This window comes from Ursus americanus, chromosome 15 (genome assembly GCF_024610735.1).
Source record: "Ursus americanus isolate L20-20 chromosome 15, mUrsAme1.1.p, whole genome shotgun sequence".
NCBI classification, from domain to species: Eukaryota; Metazoa; Chordata; class Mammalia; order Carnivora; family Ursidae; genus Ursus; species Ursus americanus.
Window position 1 is genome coordinate 59,099,317 of NC_142141.1, and position 17,092 is coordinate 59,116,408.

Consider the following 17,092-nt stretch of genomic DNA (forward strand, 5'->3'; position numbering starts at 1 on the left):
AAACGTTCCTGCTGCAACACAGCAGTTTCACGGGCTCCGGCCCGGGCGCACAGAGCTCTCTCCCCGAGCCTGAACGGCCTGGTGCCCGGATCTGGCCAAGACCCTGGGCAGCTGGGGGACGGAGAAGCTTGCAGAAGTGCTAAGCCAAACAAAGGCCCCGAGGGAAGGAAGAGGCGCCTGCAGACACCAGGCGAGCTCGGCCCACACGCCGGGAGCACAGGCGGAGGGAAGCTTTCATAGAAATCAAGGCTTTCGGGGATTGTTATTGTGATTAAATCATTCTTTACCTCTGAAGGGAAATTCATTTCCTCTCAACATCCATGTGGTGGGCTAGAGAATCAAAAAGAGTTGGAAGGCTCTTTGCAAACATCGGTCCTGGCTGAGGTCACGTGTCATGTTCCCAAGGACTGTTCCAGAAAACCATGCCTTGGAACGCTTACAGTGGAACGGAAAGGCATACTCCTGTCCCCAACCCCACACCAGCTCTAAAAGTAACCCAGGGTCTCAGCCCACCCCCCAGAGGAGGAGCTGGGAAGGATGAGCTGCCACAGTTGAGGGCAAAGGGATTACACTGGGGTTTGCTCTCCATCCTCTTTGGGCCACGTAAAGGGTCGGGGAAGAAGACTTCCTTGAAGCTATTAATAAATTCCAGTGGGCAGTGATTCTGAAGTTTTGCATGAATCTGGGATATTTGCTTACAAGATAACTGAAATTGAGTGTTGACTGCACGCCAGGCACCGCTCTGAGAGCTTTGCATGAATTATTGCTTTTAAAACCAGTCCTAGCCTCTGAAAGCATGGAGGCCTGGGTCCCACAGCTCAGAAGTGCCAGGGCTGGCACTGGACCTGTGCTCTCAGCCACCAAGCAGGGCCCAGAAGGTGCAGGGAAGCTGGCATGTGTAGCAGGCGGGGCAGGCATCCCTTCCCTTCGAGAAGCCTTGCTCTTGGGTGCAGGGCTCTCTCACGGTCCCCAGTGTTGGCGGCACGCTGCCATGCCTGGCCTGGAATCCAGCAGAAAAGATCCCTCTCCAGGGCCTGCACATTCCACAACAGCTGGACCTCCCCCTCGGGAAGGTTTAAGGAGAGAGAGCGCTCACGCCGGGGGCATCTACTTGGCCCTGACGCCAGAGGTCCTTGACAGGATCCGTGCCGTCAAACAGCACACATGCCATCACTGCCTAGCAGCAGAAGGCCGAGCAACAGCAGCCTGGCTGGCTTGAGATTCTGAGGCCAGGATTACCCATCGCTAGGGTGGGGAATGGTTTTTTCTGTCCGGGGACAGTCAGGCAAGGACGGAAGGGTCTGATGGGGACAGGAGAAGGTGGGCAGCCAACCTGTCAGGAAGTCAGAAGGACAGGAATTTACTATGGTTTATGCACTCAAATGAGTCTCCTTACAGTAACCTTGTTAGGAGTTTTGGGGGGGAAAACCCAAAAACCATAATCGTCCCTTACGGAGACTCACGGTGGGGGCGCTCAGGACTGTGAGACGGGGGTTTGGTGATTTTCTTTCTTGTTCAGCCCTGTGCGGCGAGCTCTGTTGTGCATTCAGGGTTTTCCCCAGGAAGCTCATAACCAGCAGGATCTCCTACACCCACTGTTTGATCTTCGGCAAGACAGAGCAAAGCCTGCCTGCACCATGCGCCGCCTTTGAGCAGCCACGGCGGGCCGCCCTGACGGCACGGTGCCCGACGGGGGTCCCCGAAAGCTTTTAATCCTCCAGACTTACAGTGGCAGCTCGTGAGGCTCCCCCCATATTTAACTCAAGCGACACAACCTGGCAGTAAAGTATGGCAAGTGACAACCAAGGACAGCTGTGTGCCGTTGCCTCCGTACAGAGCACCGTGCAGCCCACGGCTGTGCAGAACGAAGCGACCGAGTCAGGGACCATCTCACGGGTCCGATGCCCCCAATTTCAGATTCAGCGTGTGTCGCTCTACCCTCCTGAGCAACCTCAGCAGCTAGAGAAAACACATCTAATGATGTGCGGGGATCGCGGGACCCTGAGCGAAAACCAAAGACCCCTGACGTGGGTCTGTGGCTCTGGGGCCTGGAGTGGTCGGTGGCAGTGAGCTAGAGAGGCTCCGGGATGGAGCACATGTTTCTTTTCCTACAGGGCTGCAGGCGGCTGGGGTCCTGGCTCTGGCTCCTGTGGGCAGGGATGAGCTGTCCTCTCGAGCCACCCGCGAGCTGGGGATTACTTTGGGGCCTCAGACAGGTTCCAAGTGCACACAGGGATGAGGTGGCCATGCATGAGGTCCCCCAGGGAACTCACTTTCCTTATCTGACAAAGAAGGAAACACAGCACAGAGCTGATGTCATCGACGAGTCCTACTTGGTCCCTGAAGAGTTCCCGAAATGCCAGTGCAGAGAGCGCCGGAGTTATGACTCGAGACTACTGGGCCACCGCGCCCTGGCTACAGCCCTTCCTCAGGGACCCCCCCCCGGGTGGTGAAGGCTCCAGGAGACCCTGTGTGTGTTCCAGTCTTAAAAAGGCCACACTAGTGAGACTTGAAGAGAAAGGTCGCCCCTCTCTGGAGAGCACCTGAGAGTTGTGGTGATGGCCTGGCACGCAGTAGGGCCACTCAGGAAATGGCTGAGTCAGCATCAGCTGCCAGCAGCACCGGTGTTTTGGCGCTGCCCCCACGCTAGCTATGCCCCCTGTGTGGACGGGGGACTGTGTCCTGCTCTGTCAAATGCCCTCCTCAGGCCCACCCCGGGGACGCTCAGGGCGATGTGATGTGTAGTGTCGCACCCAATGCAACTGCAAACTCAGTGCTTCTCCTTTTATGAGTGGGGAGACTGGCCTCGGCCTGAGGATGTAGCCGGGTCAAGTTCACAGGACAAAGTCCACATGTGGTCGTAAGGGTCAAGCCCATGCGATCCACCTCTAGGTTTCTTCCCCTCACCCACCCTGCCGTTCCTTATGATTTCCAAAGAGGCAGCTGTGTTCAGACATTTGCTTAGAAGAAGTCAGACCGACAGGGAAGAACAGAGAAGATCCGCTGATTCCCCAGGTCCGGCCCAGGGAGAGGTCAGGAGACATCAGGAGGGGTCTGCAAGGGGGTAGAGCTGATCCCAGGGACCTTTTCAAGCTCAAATTAGGCACTCCTCCGGCCAGAAGTAACCTCTTGCAGCCAGAACATTCTCACTCTTTCCCTCCCCAGCCTCCATCCCCCCAGCCAGTTTCTAGAACTTTCTTTTCAGTTTCGGAAGCCACTTCCTCACATTAATGTGAGGACTCCCACATTAATCCTGCTAGTGTGCTTGCAGACAAGACGACGCTGTCCCCTCCAGGCTAAGGGGCCACCTCTGTCTCGTTCATCTGTGTCCAGGCCCAGCACCAGCCTGGCCACGGCGCAGGAACAACACTAGGCACACGCTGAATTTATGAGCTGAACTGACGGCCAGGCATACAGACATAAAGATGCTCTGTGTCCCTACTGAAAGCAGATGGCTCCTTCTTAATACACGCGGCGATTTCATTATCTGTGACCGGCAGGCAGACAGGCTGCCGAGAGCAGCAGAAGAAACAGCAAAGTGAGTGGTCCACAGTCAGTGAGCCCTGCTGTGGGACCTGACCGGTTTGCCACGCCCAGCACACTTCCAGGATGAAGACGGTGATAACGTCCAGCACTCACCGCCGGCGCTTTCTACCTAACGTCAACTTTAAATACACTGCAGGAAAACACTGCTCCGAGCCTTCTCAACCTGAGGTTGCTTTGCACTCTAGAGTCATGGAGGGTGGGCTTAGCGACCAGCGAGTTCATGCATCTGCAAGTTTCCAGATCCCTCATCTGCTCCCGATCCCAACTGAAAACCTCCCCCAAACACGGATTGCACCTCATCTCTGAAACCCCCATGGCGCCAAACACAGGCCTTTGCACACCATGGGTGCTCAAACACGAGTGTCCCGCTGTCAATACGTCTGCTGACTCTCGTACGTCAGGAACATGAAAGAAATCTCGTGACATCTGACTTCACGAGCCATTTCGATGTGAAAATGACACCCTCGTCTTTCCAATTCTAGCTAAGTATCCATTCCCTCAGAGGCTCCGAGAAACCACCATCTCTATCCATTCAAGGGAGCAGATTCAAGTTTTTGACCTGCTCTTGTGTGGATAATGTCTTAATTCTGTCTCCGTCCTATCTTTGAAATTCTAAGGCCCTTTAAAGGCTCTCGGGGAAGCTGTGAGCCAAAGGGTAGCTGCTGGAACCGTGCCTCTCGATTTGGTCTCTGCTGCATGCTGGTAAGGGAGGCGGCCCTCACACCATGGAGAGGCCACTTTTGTGACTTGTTTGCAATCCCAGGGACTCCCATCGCACCTTGAAAACTTCACGTGATGGGGAATAAAAGCCAGGAACAATGAACCCACATTCAGAGGGGATTCTAACTCACTCGTCTCAGCTGACGTCTCTATAAACCAAACAATATCTCCTCAAAATGGACCAGTTCAGGCCAACAGCAGACATCCGGAGCACTCAGGTGTCTGAAGGGCCACCGGCCTCCAGGTCACGGCCAGGACCGGCTCGCCCTGCCCCAGCCCAGCGCCCCGTGGTGCCCACCTCGTTCTTCAGGCTCCGGGCCAGGAAATGCTCCGCCACGTGCGCGGGCAGCACGTTCTCCAGCAGCACGCGGTTCAGGTTTTCCATGGTTTCTATCTCCTCCCGCTCTTTTTTGAACTTGTTCTTCCATAAGAAGTCTAACCTACAGTAATATTCATTCTGTTACAAGAGGACACAGAGGTAAAGAAACAATAGGCATCTCGTCCTGCCAGAGAGCGGAGGTTTTAAAGAGAAAACAAAAAGAATGAAACAAAACTGAAAAACGAACCCCCCCACAGAACGGTCACCCTCCCTACGAAGCCCGCTGCTGCCCCGAAACATCTCCCAGTCCACCCCTCGCCTGCATTAGCAAAAAAGCAAGTTCGGGAAAGAACCAGCCTCAGAAACAGGGGAGCCAGTGGTCAGTGACATGGAAGTTTCTTGCAAAGTTATGTTAATAAAAGATGGCTCGAATTACATTTTGAGAAGAGGCATAATAGACTATAAACAACGAATACATGAAAAATGGGAAATACGTGAGCTGAGAGAGTGCACGGTTGGGTAATTTGCGTTTAAAAAATAAGGCTGCTCATTTGTGGCTGTTCCCCTTTACTATGTGAAAATCAGGTTTCCCCTGCCACAAAATCCTGTGATTCAGTATTCACTGAAAATTTCCTATTTCTTCACTCAGGATTGCATGGCACTGAGAAAATGATATTGTATTTACACGAAAGTTCGTTTGGGTATCATGTAATTACGATGGTGCCAGCTAGTAAAAAACGTGCGTGTTTGTGCTTTATAATGTAGTGGAATTTAATGTTTTTTTTTTTAAACTGTTATTATTAATGTAGAGAGAGAGAGAGGCCTGCTTCCTGGCAAAGGGTCTCTTTGATTTTGGCATCGTGTTAGGTCTGCTATGATGTAAATAATTTAATATGGTGAAAACAGCCCTGAAAGACTCTTCCTATAACTCAAGGGCCTAACAGGGTGCATTCCAGCCCAAACCGTAACTTCCTGACCAAAAAAAAAAAAAAAAATTGCAAAGAAGAAATCAGTGCTGGGGGTTTGTTTTATTGGTTTGATTAATTATATTAGTGCAGTACAAACACACATACACACAGCCTCTCATGCACAGATGGCAATTAAAAAAATTCACATTTTGAAAGCGAAGGAACAATGATCATTCATTATTTAGGTTTGATTCGAACCATGTAGGATATGCTCAAAAATTATTCCTCCTCCTCTGGTGTGGAATTTTTTTTTTGTATAGAGACATTTTTTTTTTTAAGATTGCAAAAGAGATATTTTTAATGTTTGTTTATATTAAATTTTACATTAATGCCAAACCTTCCACATTCTGCACTTAGAGAAATCAGGCCCTGCACTTACTGGAAAAAGCCTCTCGCTTGGAGAATAGATTATTTGTTTGGGTTTTTGGGGATGAACCAGTGGTGTGGCTGGTTCTAAACTGAGACGACTTGGCAATTTGTGATGGTGGCATAGAGAAGACACAGATGCACACTTGAGATGAGACAAAGTGACCCGGGGAGGGGCCCAGCAGCAGGCAGGGCAGGGGACTGTGTGGGGTTTCCACGAGCCGTACTAAGGAGTGGCTCAGGCCTCCCCAGTGACTGAGAGCACTCGGTAAGTCTCGTATGAAAGGAATAGAGGCACTGTGGGACCAGCTCCAGTGGACTGAAAGCGACATTTTGGCAAGTCTTTACCTCCCACCTTCCCAGGGTGCTCTGCCAGAGGACCCTCTCCTTGAAGGACAAGCTCATCAGAAACTCAGGGAGAAGCCCCCAACGGAAGACAGATGTTTCTATGACAAACCAGTTGAATGGATTCAATGCTGTCCCCCAGAAAGAGTCCAATTCCTCATCTGCAGTATCTGTGACTGACCTTCTCTGGACATAGAGTCTGCAGGTGTAATTAACTTAAGGATCTCAGGATGAGATCATGCGGGATTGAAGGTCGGCTGCCTGTCCAATGAGTGTGTCCTTATAGGAGAAGGGAGAGGGGGATCTGACACAGACGCCCAGGGGCAGGCCATATGGGGCATGCAGCAGAGGGTCATGGGAAGCCACTGCCTCCAAGAACTCTGTAAGTCCCTTCAACTAAAACAGCAGTCCTGCTTTGTGAACCTTTATCCCCACATCCTCATCTATCTCCCAGAGTCTGCCTGCGGCTACTTGACAGTTTTCAGGGCCCAGATCCCACCAGACGTGGAATTCGCCCTTCATTTGAGCTGGCAATGACAAGAGAGCAGAGGAAGAGCCTGGAAAGGCCCCAGGCCGTCTGTGGGCGCCTCACTGCTGTCTTTCACACCGGACACAGCCTCAAGGGCAGCTGTTGCTTGTCTAGCTCCGAAAGCAAGCTGAGGAACTAGAGGGCTTTACATCTTTCTGTGTGGACAGAAGAGGTGGTCCCGGGCGGGGGGCAGGCAGCATGTGATTCCACGAATTCTTGGTTCTGAAGCCTCGCACATGGGAATCAAGCCTAAGTGAGGCCACCAGACTGCCACCTGCCCGGATCCGTATCTCGAAGGAGCCCACCTAGAACGCAGACCCTCAATGGCACTGTGTGGTCATTTAAACTCGGGAGAAATACAGGGAATCTTCCTTTCTCCAAAGAGTCTCTTGAGCTCAGGCTGGCATTTCTATCACTGACTATATTTCAATACAGAGAGTAGAACCCCAGCTCTTTTCCAGGAGGTGTGTTATGGTTTTATTAAGGTGTTTCAGATACCCAATATTTAGCACGCTAATTTGCTCAGGAATCAAAAATATCACCATCGTTTCAAAAAAGATGGTCATGGAACAGGGGAGTCATGAGGACACATGACAACAAAACTTAGTTGCAAAATGTCCATACCGTTGTTTAAAAAAATGACCTGGGTAATCAGTGACCCTCAGTCTGTGCCTATTTATGAAACTTAAAAATCTTATTTTAAATATTGGACTTCTGTGACACCTTGTATGCAGAAGCACTACATCACAAAAACTTGGACATTCTTATGAGCCTAGAAGACTTGGAACCTTCGTCCTGGCTCACCCTGGCACATCTCAGGTGCCAGCTATTAGGGAATGATCGTTATCAGCATCACCCCTGTAGGGAGCAGTGACTTTTCAGGCCACTAGGTGTGTATACGACCTATTGTTAACATTAGTGACAGAACAAGAGATGACTCCTGGTAAGACGAAGGTCAGAGCTGTTGTGTTAAATTACGCCCAACCATAACCTTGAACCCTTTGGATTGTCTGTCTCACGTCAGAGAGTAACGGATCGGGGCACCACTGGAGGCAGCAACACATACACGTACATAGGGGTACTGTGTGCTTATCACCTCAGCGACCAATAAAAGAGTGGGGAGAATTCAGTTTGATTTCTAGGTCCTTAAAATGTATTGCTGTGAAGCAACCTTGAGTGATCACTCCAGCAGGAGGAAGTGCAGGACCAAACATCCCTGGGACGAAATGGAGAAACAGGTGACCCCACAGAGGGGTCCGCCATGTCTCTGGAGGAACGATCACGTAGGTGATATTCTGCACAGAAGCCCATTTATTTCCCATCTTTCACTTCTAATCAGGTTTCCTGAGAGTGGACATGCCTTTTCTCTGTGAGTGAGAGCAGAACGCAGGTCAATAGTGGAGAAAGCCAGGTCTTGGGAGAAACAAATGAAACCAGGGGAAAAGAACAGGGCATGGTTTAATGGGTTTACTGAAACATGCTGAGGGTGAAAACTACAAGCCGAAGAACGCAGAACCACGCACATGCCTGGGATGAAGGCAGCGTGGGACGGGGAGGAGACAGGGGTGTCCTAGAATTCTGCAGCAGGACAGTAGTTCAGCTCCAGGGAGACTGGAGCTCCCAGGAAGGCATGAGGGGAGAGGACAGGGTTTGCAGGCCACTGGACTGGCAGCCACAGATCTGGCCTTTGCTCTCACTGTGCAATTATTAACTTCCTACTGTTTAACTGTTTAGGGACCTGTACATAATTTAATTGGCTTTGCATCTTAGTTGGTCATTTCCATGTAAATTGCTTCTCTGCGTCACAGCATTCATCGGAGAATTCCAAGGAAACTTTGGTGAAGGCAGAGTGCGTGGTGTGGAATGAGTCTTTGTTCTTTGGGCAATCGTCCTTGTGTGCAGCTAGAGGAAGAAGACTGTCCTTGAAGATCCTGCACCCACGGCCTCTCCTTGGAGACCAGAAGTAGGGCGGGAGCCCAGGGAGGGACGGTTCCCTTCACATCACAAAAGACGATTTTTGAACAGAGGACTCTGTTTCTAGGAGTGATTGCAAGTGATGGCAAAGGTACTCATACCCACTTCTAAGAAAAAGAAACAAGCCATTCATTCTGAAATGCAGGCAAAACCCCAGTGAAGGGGGTATTTTTCTAAAGAGCATCAGCTACTGAGGGAACACTCTTGTTGGCTTATAAAACCTACAACGTTACTTTGAAATTTAGCAGGAAACAGATTCACATCTCTACGGTTCACAAAGTTTGCCTCTTGTGGAAGAAATGAGGGACCTTTTTCCCTTTTGTCTGTGTCTACGCATGCACACCCACGTTTCTCGTAAGTGATAAAATTATTCTGATGTGTTTGCATGAAAGTAGCTACAAGGAGCACCAGCAAAGTACTACCGTTATCATCACCGGACGGACTCTTTTTTTAGAATTCAAGTAGAGTCAACGTACAAGCAAAGTATTATTAACACAGCACTTGAGAGGAAGTTACGAGAAAAAGCAATGTCTTACCTGTCTACCCAGAACAAGCAGTGTGACGAAGAATATAAAGAGAGACACTGAGCCCATGGTCTTCAGGTCTTTCCAAATGCCTGGTCTATTAGAGAACAGACAGACAGACAGACAGACAAAAACAATACAGAACAACATACATACAGGACTTAGAATTCGTATATCAATCAACTTGAGAGCCTCCAGTGCATGTCTTTCTACATCAAACACACACCTTTCAGATACGTCTTCAGGCCCAGATTGCATCAAAACAAAACAAAATAATCCCACTCTGAGAGCTCAGTAACAGAAGATTCTTCCAAATTAACACAGACTTCTTACTTTTTCTCTAAGCTCTAACAAACGTAAAAGGAAAGAACAGAGGCATATGGATAGTATTTTCTTTATCCTTCTAAGATCAATATGGGTAATTTGACATATGATTTCTTCAACTTTTAAAGTGATCCCTCTCAGAAAGAGACAGTATTCTAGAAATTAGCAATCATGTGAGGTAAAAACAATGAAGTAGGGAACTTAATTTCTACCAGCTACTCTCACCCACGAGTTATATAGCTTCTCATAACTTTTTGGTCAGGCCGTTGTTCTCAGGCCTTCTTTCATATGACTTTGTAACTCAAAGGCGAGACACAGATGGAAACTCTTGGTCCACTGTCCCATTTCCCCTTGGGTCCAGGTAGACCTCAGTCATTGATCCCTGCCCGTGTCCTCACCACAACGTTGTAAGCAAGGGTCACCCCCATACCTGGAGTCAGCATGCATGGTGGGCACGGGGTGCCCAGACATTCCTTCACATGTTACTCTGGGTGTCTCTGAGTGTTTTCTGGATGAGATTAACACTTGATCAGTAAACTGAGTAAAGCACAGATTGCCCTCCGTAATGTAGGTCAGCCGCATGCCATCAGTTGAAGGCTTTAGAAGAAAAGGCTGACCTCCCCCCAAGTAAGAGAGAATTCTCTCCTGCCTGACTGCCTCTGAAGTCAAACACTGGCTCCTCCCGGCTCTACAGCAGCTTCTGGCCTTCGGTCCATCTCCAACTGGGACATTCACGATTCCGATTCTGGATTTGCCAGCCGCCATAATCGTGTGAGCCAATTCCTTATGATAAACCTCTTGATTGATATATATATTTATATAGGATATTTATATCCTAACCGTTCTGTTTCTTTGGAGTACCTTGACTAACACAGCACGGAAGGAGACATCGCCTACCATTCCTGGGGAGTCCCACGTAGCTGACAAATGATGATCTCCCACACGTAACAGTTAATAAGACTTGAAAAAGAAATTATGATAATGTATGGACATATGTCACATAAGCAGCATAGGTCATGTGTAATTAAATCAAATAAATACCAGGTAATTACTTCCTGTTTGTGAGTTGCACTTGCTTTGAGGTTGTCCTGTTTCTCTACCGAGGGTTCAAGGGCTGATGACGTAAGAGGAGTCCATGTGGTAGTGAGAGAGCTCAGGGGGGCTTTGGTGTAGGAAAATCCATGGAGGAACTGAGGCTCCTCTGCTCGATCGACCTGTGCCACCCAGGTTAACCCCTCCAAACACCACTCTTGTCATCGGCCAAAGGGGGGGGGGGTCACAGTGTCCATTTTACAGGCTGTTCTGGTCACTAGGTCAGGTAGTGATAAACCCAGCACAGGGCTTGAGACATGGGAGGCACTTCATAAATGGCACTTGTGAGTTTCAGTACTAGCTACAGAGTGACAGAGGAGGGGACAGAGCTGGAGAGGTAGAGAAAGAGATAAGAAAATGGAGATTGGTGAATTATCATTAACAGAGTGAAAGATCCAAGGGCATAGGGAACATGGAGGCAGAATGGCCAGTCTCGGTGCTTGAAGGGCTTGGGGTCTCAGAGAACTCTCCAGAAAAGCTGAGCCTACATTAGGGGCTCTTTCTTCTCTACTAAACTGGCTGGGCTGCAAGCACGTGAGCTCCCCAGCCACAAGGAGGTCACTGGCTCCTGAGCACGAAGTAAGCTGAGAGCTGCCACTTTCCTGCTTGCCCAGAACTGATTCTAAAAAATGAAGTTATTCCTTTTTGAGCCTGTGACAGCTGTGTCTAATAGCACAGCTGAGGGGACTGTGGGGAGCCCTGTTTATAAACAATGCTGGCTGCAATGAATTTTAAACTCATTTTTTCCCCTGTATTGACTATACTGACGCCATATTGCCCAGTCAGTGAAAGTGGTATGACACGGCCAACGTTCTCAGATGTGCGGGCCGAGTTTGACATTTTCATGTTGCTTCGTGAACCTTCTGTTCCTTTGTAATTCCAGGGGTCTGAGAAAGCAGCTATGACATTCCCCCTTCCACCCGTACCCCTATCAGTCCCAAACTAAGAGGAAAATGTTAACTCCCAGGTTAGGATCTTGTAGCAGCTTCATCAGTACAACCAATCCGAACTCAGGTCCTCCTTGCATTCCCAGGTAAGGGACCAGACATCCCAAACATGCAGAGCCAGCCCAGGTCCCCATCACTGATGGAGAGGGGGATGCAGGACCCTCTTTATGCAATTCGGGGCCTGGCTGGGTTTTCAGTCAATCACAAAGAAGATACAGGCAAGCAATCCTTTTCTGGGGCTCCTCACATTAATGTGTTTGAACACTGGTTTAGGGGGCAGAAATGCTCTGCTCCACCCCTTGCCTAGATCTGGAGCCTTCATGAGGATGAGTGGTGGGAGGGGCTGGGGACCTGGAGGGAGAAGGACAAGGGAAGACAAGTCAAGTCCTGTCTTGTCTGGGTGGGACCTACATGCACCTTGGAAATAACGAGGCACGTCCAGCCTTTGGACCAGACTTGTGGGCCAACACACGGATGCCTTTTCCCCTCCAGACCCTCTCTGTCAACTAAGAAGGACTGCACTGCGATTTCATGGATTGCATTTAGGTTTTTCAAAAACTTCTTTTATTCGTCCAGCCAAAAAGAATGGCTGATTCTTGTAGGAGCCCCCTTCTCTCTTGTGTGGGCCATGCATGGGTGAGTGCCAGATGGCTCCTGCAGTTTAACGAGAAATCTGTCCATCCACAGATGCACTCCTGGGTTACTTTGCTCCTTGTGTGCGTGTGGGAGAGGCCAGGAGGAAGGGAGTGTGTAGTGCAGAGGGGGCATCCAGAATAGATGGAATAAAATCCCAGATCTGGACTAGTCAATTGTGTTGCTGATCATATTAGGTTCCTAGAGCTTCTAAAACAGGCTACTACAAACTGGATGGCTCAAAACAATGGAAGTTTATCATTTCACAGTTCTGGAAGCCAGATGCCGGACATCAGGTGCTGGCAGGACAGCGCTCCCTCTGACACCTGTGGGGACACCCTTCCTTGCTTCATTATGGCTTCTGGTAGTTAGCTACCAATCCTTGGTGCTCCTTGACTCGCCATGACATAATTTCAATGTCCACCTCCACCATCAAATGGCGTTCTTTCATCATGGCCGTCTTCCTATGAGGACACCAGCCATGTTGGGTTAGGGCCCACCCTACTCTGGTAGGACTTCATCTCAACCAAATCCATCTGCAACAACCCTATTCCAAGTAAGGTCACGTTGTGAGGTACTGGGGGTTAGGAGTTCAGCATGTCTTCTTTTGAGAGAGACAATTCAACCTATCACAATCATGTTGGTCATTTACCTAAAAATGTTAGCTAGTTGGGTGTGAGGCCTCCTTCTCTCTCTCAAGTTTTAAGGTTGAAATCCATTCTGGACTTTTCCCTTGTTTGGTTGTGCCATTCCCGAGTGATGAAGTAGGGGACACAGCACTAATATAGCTGAGAAAGTTTCTAACTCAGTGACAGTTCTAGCCAAAATGTGGCTGAATATGCTTTCTTTCATACCTAAAAATTGGGCTCTGGAGACTTAGATGCCCAAACGAGCCTGTAGCCACATACTAATTTACAGTGGGCCCTCACCCTGAGGCTGTTAATGGAGCAAACATTCTGGCCCTCAAGTTTTGAGAGTATAAAAGATCAAAGAAACCTGAAAAATTGGATGAGCAATATGGAGGAATTGCCTGGTGGACCAGTCTCTAACCTTGGGCGAATGATTCAGTTGAGGGAAAACATGACATTTTTAATTCTCAGGAGAGAAAGCAGTCCAGGCATGGGGACATGAACATGACCTTACATTTAAAATCTTTATGTTTTCCTAGGTGAAATAGGCCTCTGTTATTTTAAGAAGAAAAGTACCTAAAGAAGCTCAGGATTATATGGTAATTCTATTTTTTGTGTTGTTTCAAGTTTTTATTTAGATTATTGTTAGTTAACATGCAGTGTAATATTGGTTTCAGGAGTAGAATTTAGTAATTTATCACTGACATACAACACCCAGCGCTCATCACAAGTGCCCTCCTGAATGCCCATCCCCCACCCACCCCATCCCCCACCCACCTCCCTTTAGCAACCCTCAGTTTGTTCTCTACAGTTAAGAGTCTCTTATGGTTTGTCTCCCTCTCTGATTTTATCTTATTTTATTTTTCCTTCCCTTCCCCTATGATCTGTTTTGTTTCTTAAATTGCACATATGAGTGAAATCATATGGTATTTGTCTTTCTGACTGACTTTATCCATTCACCAGTCGATGGACCTTTGGGCTCTTTCCATAATTTGGCTATAGTTGATAATGCTACTATAAATATTAGGGTGCCTGTACCCCTTCGAATCTGTATTTTTGTAGTGCAATTGCTGGGTTGTAGGGTAGTTCTATATCTAACTTTTTGAGGAACCTCCCTACTATTCTCCAGAGCGGCTGCACCGACTTGCACTCCCACCAATAGTGCAAGAGGGCTCCCCTTTCTTGTATCCTCGCCAACACCTGTTTCCTGAATTGTTAATTTTAGCCATTCTGACAGGTGTGAGGTGGTATTTCATCATGGTTTCAATTTGTATTGCCCTGATGTTGAGTGATGTTGAGCATTTTTTCACGTGTCTGTTGGCCATCTGGACGTCTTCTTTGGAAAAATGTCTATTCACATCTTCTGCCCATTTCTTAACTAGATTATTTGTTTTTTGGGTGTTGGGTTTGATAAGTTCCTTTTAGCTTTTGGATACTAACCTTTATCAGATATGTCATTTGCAAATATTTTCTCCAAATCTGTTGGTGGTCTTTTAGTTTTGTTGACTGTTTGCTTTGCTGTGCGGAAATTTTTATCTTGATGAGGTCCCAATGGTTCATTTTTGCTTTTGTTTCCCTTGCCTCTGGAGATGTGTCTAGAAAGAAGTTGCTGTGGCCGAGGTCAAAGAGGTTGCTGCCTGTGTTCTTCTCCAGAATTCTGATGGTTTCCTGTCTCGCATTTAGGTCTTTCATCCATTGGGAATTCTTTTTTTAACTTTCTGAGACACCTCCATGCTGTGTTCCGGAGTGGCCGCACCAGTTTGCATTCCCACCAACAGTGCACAGAGTTCCCCTTTCTCCACATCCTCGCCAACACCTGTTGTTTCTTGTGTGTTTTTATCCATCCAGCCAGTCTTACTTTTGGGTAGAGAATTCAGTCCATTTCCATTGAGAGTCACACTGATTGGCAAAGACTAACGCTCTGTTATTAATGGTTTTCTGGCTGTTCTTTAGTTTCCCTGTTCCTTTCTTCCTTGAGTTCTTGTGTTTCTTGAAGTTTTTCATTGCTTTCTTCAATTTGATAGAGTAGTTACCCCCTCGAGTCTTTATTAACTGAGTCTGGGACGAAAATACCTTGAGGCTTCCCGAGGTCGGCTCTGGTCACACCTGCTCTACGCCTCTTGCTCCCTCTTGTGGCGGAGTTCTTAAGCTTTCGCGCCTCCTCTCCATCGGGCAGGGCACCAGGCAGAGTACTGACAGCCTCCTTTTGTTTTCCCAAACAAAACCTGCAAAAGTCTGTGGTCTGTCTCTCCCTGGCCCTCAGATTGGAGCCGGCTTTCTGTGTGTGCTCACCAGCCATCTGTCAAAGCTCGCTGTCTCCTCCGCCACCGGCAGCGTGGGCAGGGAGCCGGCCACAGGGTCGGGATGCAGGCGGTGTGGGGATCCGTGGGCGAGGTGTTCCCAGAGTCTCCTGGGCGGCTTCTCGATGGAGGCCACGATGCAGTGAGTAGGATCCGTGTCCCGGGAAGGCTCTTCGAGAGTCCCTATCTGTCCCTGCCCAGCCGCTCCCTGCCCCCTCACGCAGCTCAGGACTCAGCACTATGGATGGGGCCAGGGGGGTCTCTCTGGCAGCATCCTGCATGGCTGCTTGCTCGCATGGGGGATCTCCCTTGGGCCTCAGCTGTGCCCTCCTGGGGGTGAGGGGGATGGGTAGAGTCAAGCTACTCCTCTTACTCACTTCACTGTGTTTGGACAGAGCACTGGAACTTCTGCTCTGGAAACCTGGACTTGCACCAAGGCGCTCTCTGTAGGTGAGTGGCCAAGTGTTTTCTAGGGGCTTCTGGACCACGGTCGAGAGGGGCTAGAACTGGTTCACGGCTGCTGCAGGGCCCATAGCCTGGGGCCTGTATGCCTATTACCTGACCCTTGAGTGCATGAGACGCCTCCCAGACCCCGTGGCATATGCTGCTGGATCCCGCAGCCCCTGTAATGGCACTTTTGTCCCTGGACAGATGTCAAATCACTGTAACTGTGGTTGAAGCTGGTATGTGGGGGGTGTTGCAGCAAAGACGAGAAAGACATCTTATTCTGCCATGATGCTGAAGTCACTTCCTTCCTGCCTTCTGAATCCCCACAGTTCTCCAAGGTCTTCCCCACACTGGTCAGCTCTGGGCCCTCTAACTCACGCCCTGCCCACAAGCTCATCCTTTCCCAGGTGTTCAGTATGAGCTTAACCACAACATCCCGACAAGTCTCCTGCGGGCCTTCTGCTGAAATCTGACTATCTTACAGAGACTTTCTGTGATGTTCTTCTTCTTTTTTTAAAAGATGTATTTATTTGAGAGAGAGAGAGTGCAGAGGGAGGGGCAGAGGGAGAGGGAGAGACAGAATCTTAAGCAGACTCCTTGCCCAGTGCAGAGCCCAAAGTGGGGCTCCATCTCTTGACCCCAAGATCATGATCTGAGCCGAAATCAAGAGCCAGACACTTAACTAACAGAGCCCCCCAGAGGCCCCCGTGATCTTGACAGCAGTGACCATACTTTCTTCATCTCTGTGCGCTCAGGCTCCAGCCCTCAGGCCTGGCACACAGAGCTGTTCAATAAAAGTGTGTTATAAAAACAGATGAATGAGTGGACAAATAATCGTGTTGGTCTGAAACCTAAGGGGCTTCCTTTCTAGACACTCTTTCCTCTCCTGGCTGGACACAGATTCACCAGAATCCTATGCAGTCTTCCGGAGAGAGTGGCCTGATGTCACCCAAGGACAGACGGCCCTGAGCCTCGTGCCTTCTCAGAGTGCCATTCATTAATGCCAGGCAAGGCATTCTGGGCTGGAACAGACGACCACACGGAGGGACACGCTCACGCTGAGAAGTGAGCCCTGCAGGCAGCTGTGGGTCGAGAGAGATGGCAAAGCTGGGGCTGGGAGGCAGTGCTGGCCTCTGCTATGGATGTAATGCACCGACGAACGTGGATGTGGTTTCGTTCTGCGGAGGTGACTTGAAGTGCAGTAAGACAGAGGGCTGTGCGTGGCTCTAGCATCGGAGATGGAGGAAGTGATGAGAAGTATGTGTTCTGCACACTCTATGTGCAGTCTCCTTTCTCCTCTCATTCTAAAACCAAACCGAACCAGACAGCCCAGAAATCCAGTAGCCTTCTGCAGGTGGATCCATATCACAGCAGTTTGGAGTTTAAATCACCGAGTAGCTCACTAATGGTTGCTTTTTATAGAAAAAAA

General features: G+C 49.1%; 1 protein-coding gene across 2 annotated transcripts in view; it reads right to left on the minus strand.

Moving 5' to 3' along the window:
• The window catches only part of ADCY2 (adenylate cyclase 2), a 387,890-nt gene that overhangs the window by 27,277 nt on the left and 343,521 nt on the right, over positions 1-17,092 (minus strand). For both annotated transcript variants that reach the window (XM_045795930.2, XM_087867988.1), the window contains exons 19-20: positions 9,304-9,388; positions 4,565-4,723 (exon numbers count right to left, since the gene is read on the minus strand). In XM_045795930.2, the coding sequence (XP_045651886.2) occupies positions 4,565-4,723; positions 9,304-9,388 (244 nt within the window). The remainder of the gene's footprint in view (positions 1-4,564; positions 4,724-9,303; positions 9,389-17,092) is intronic.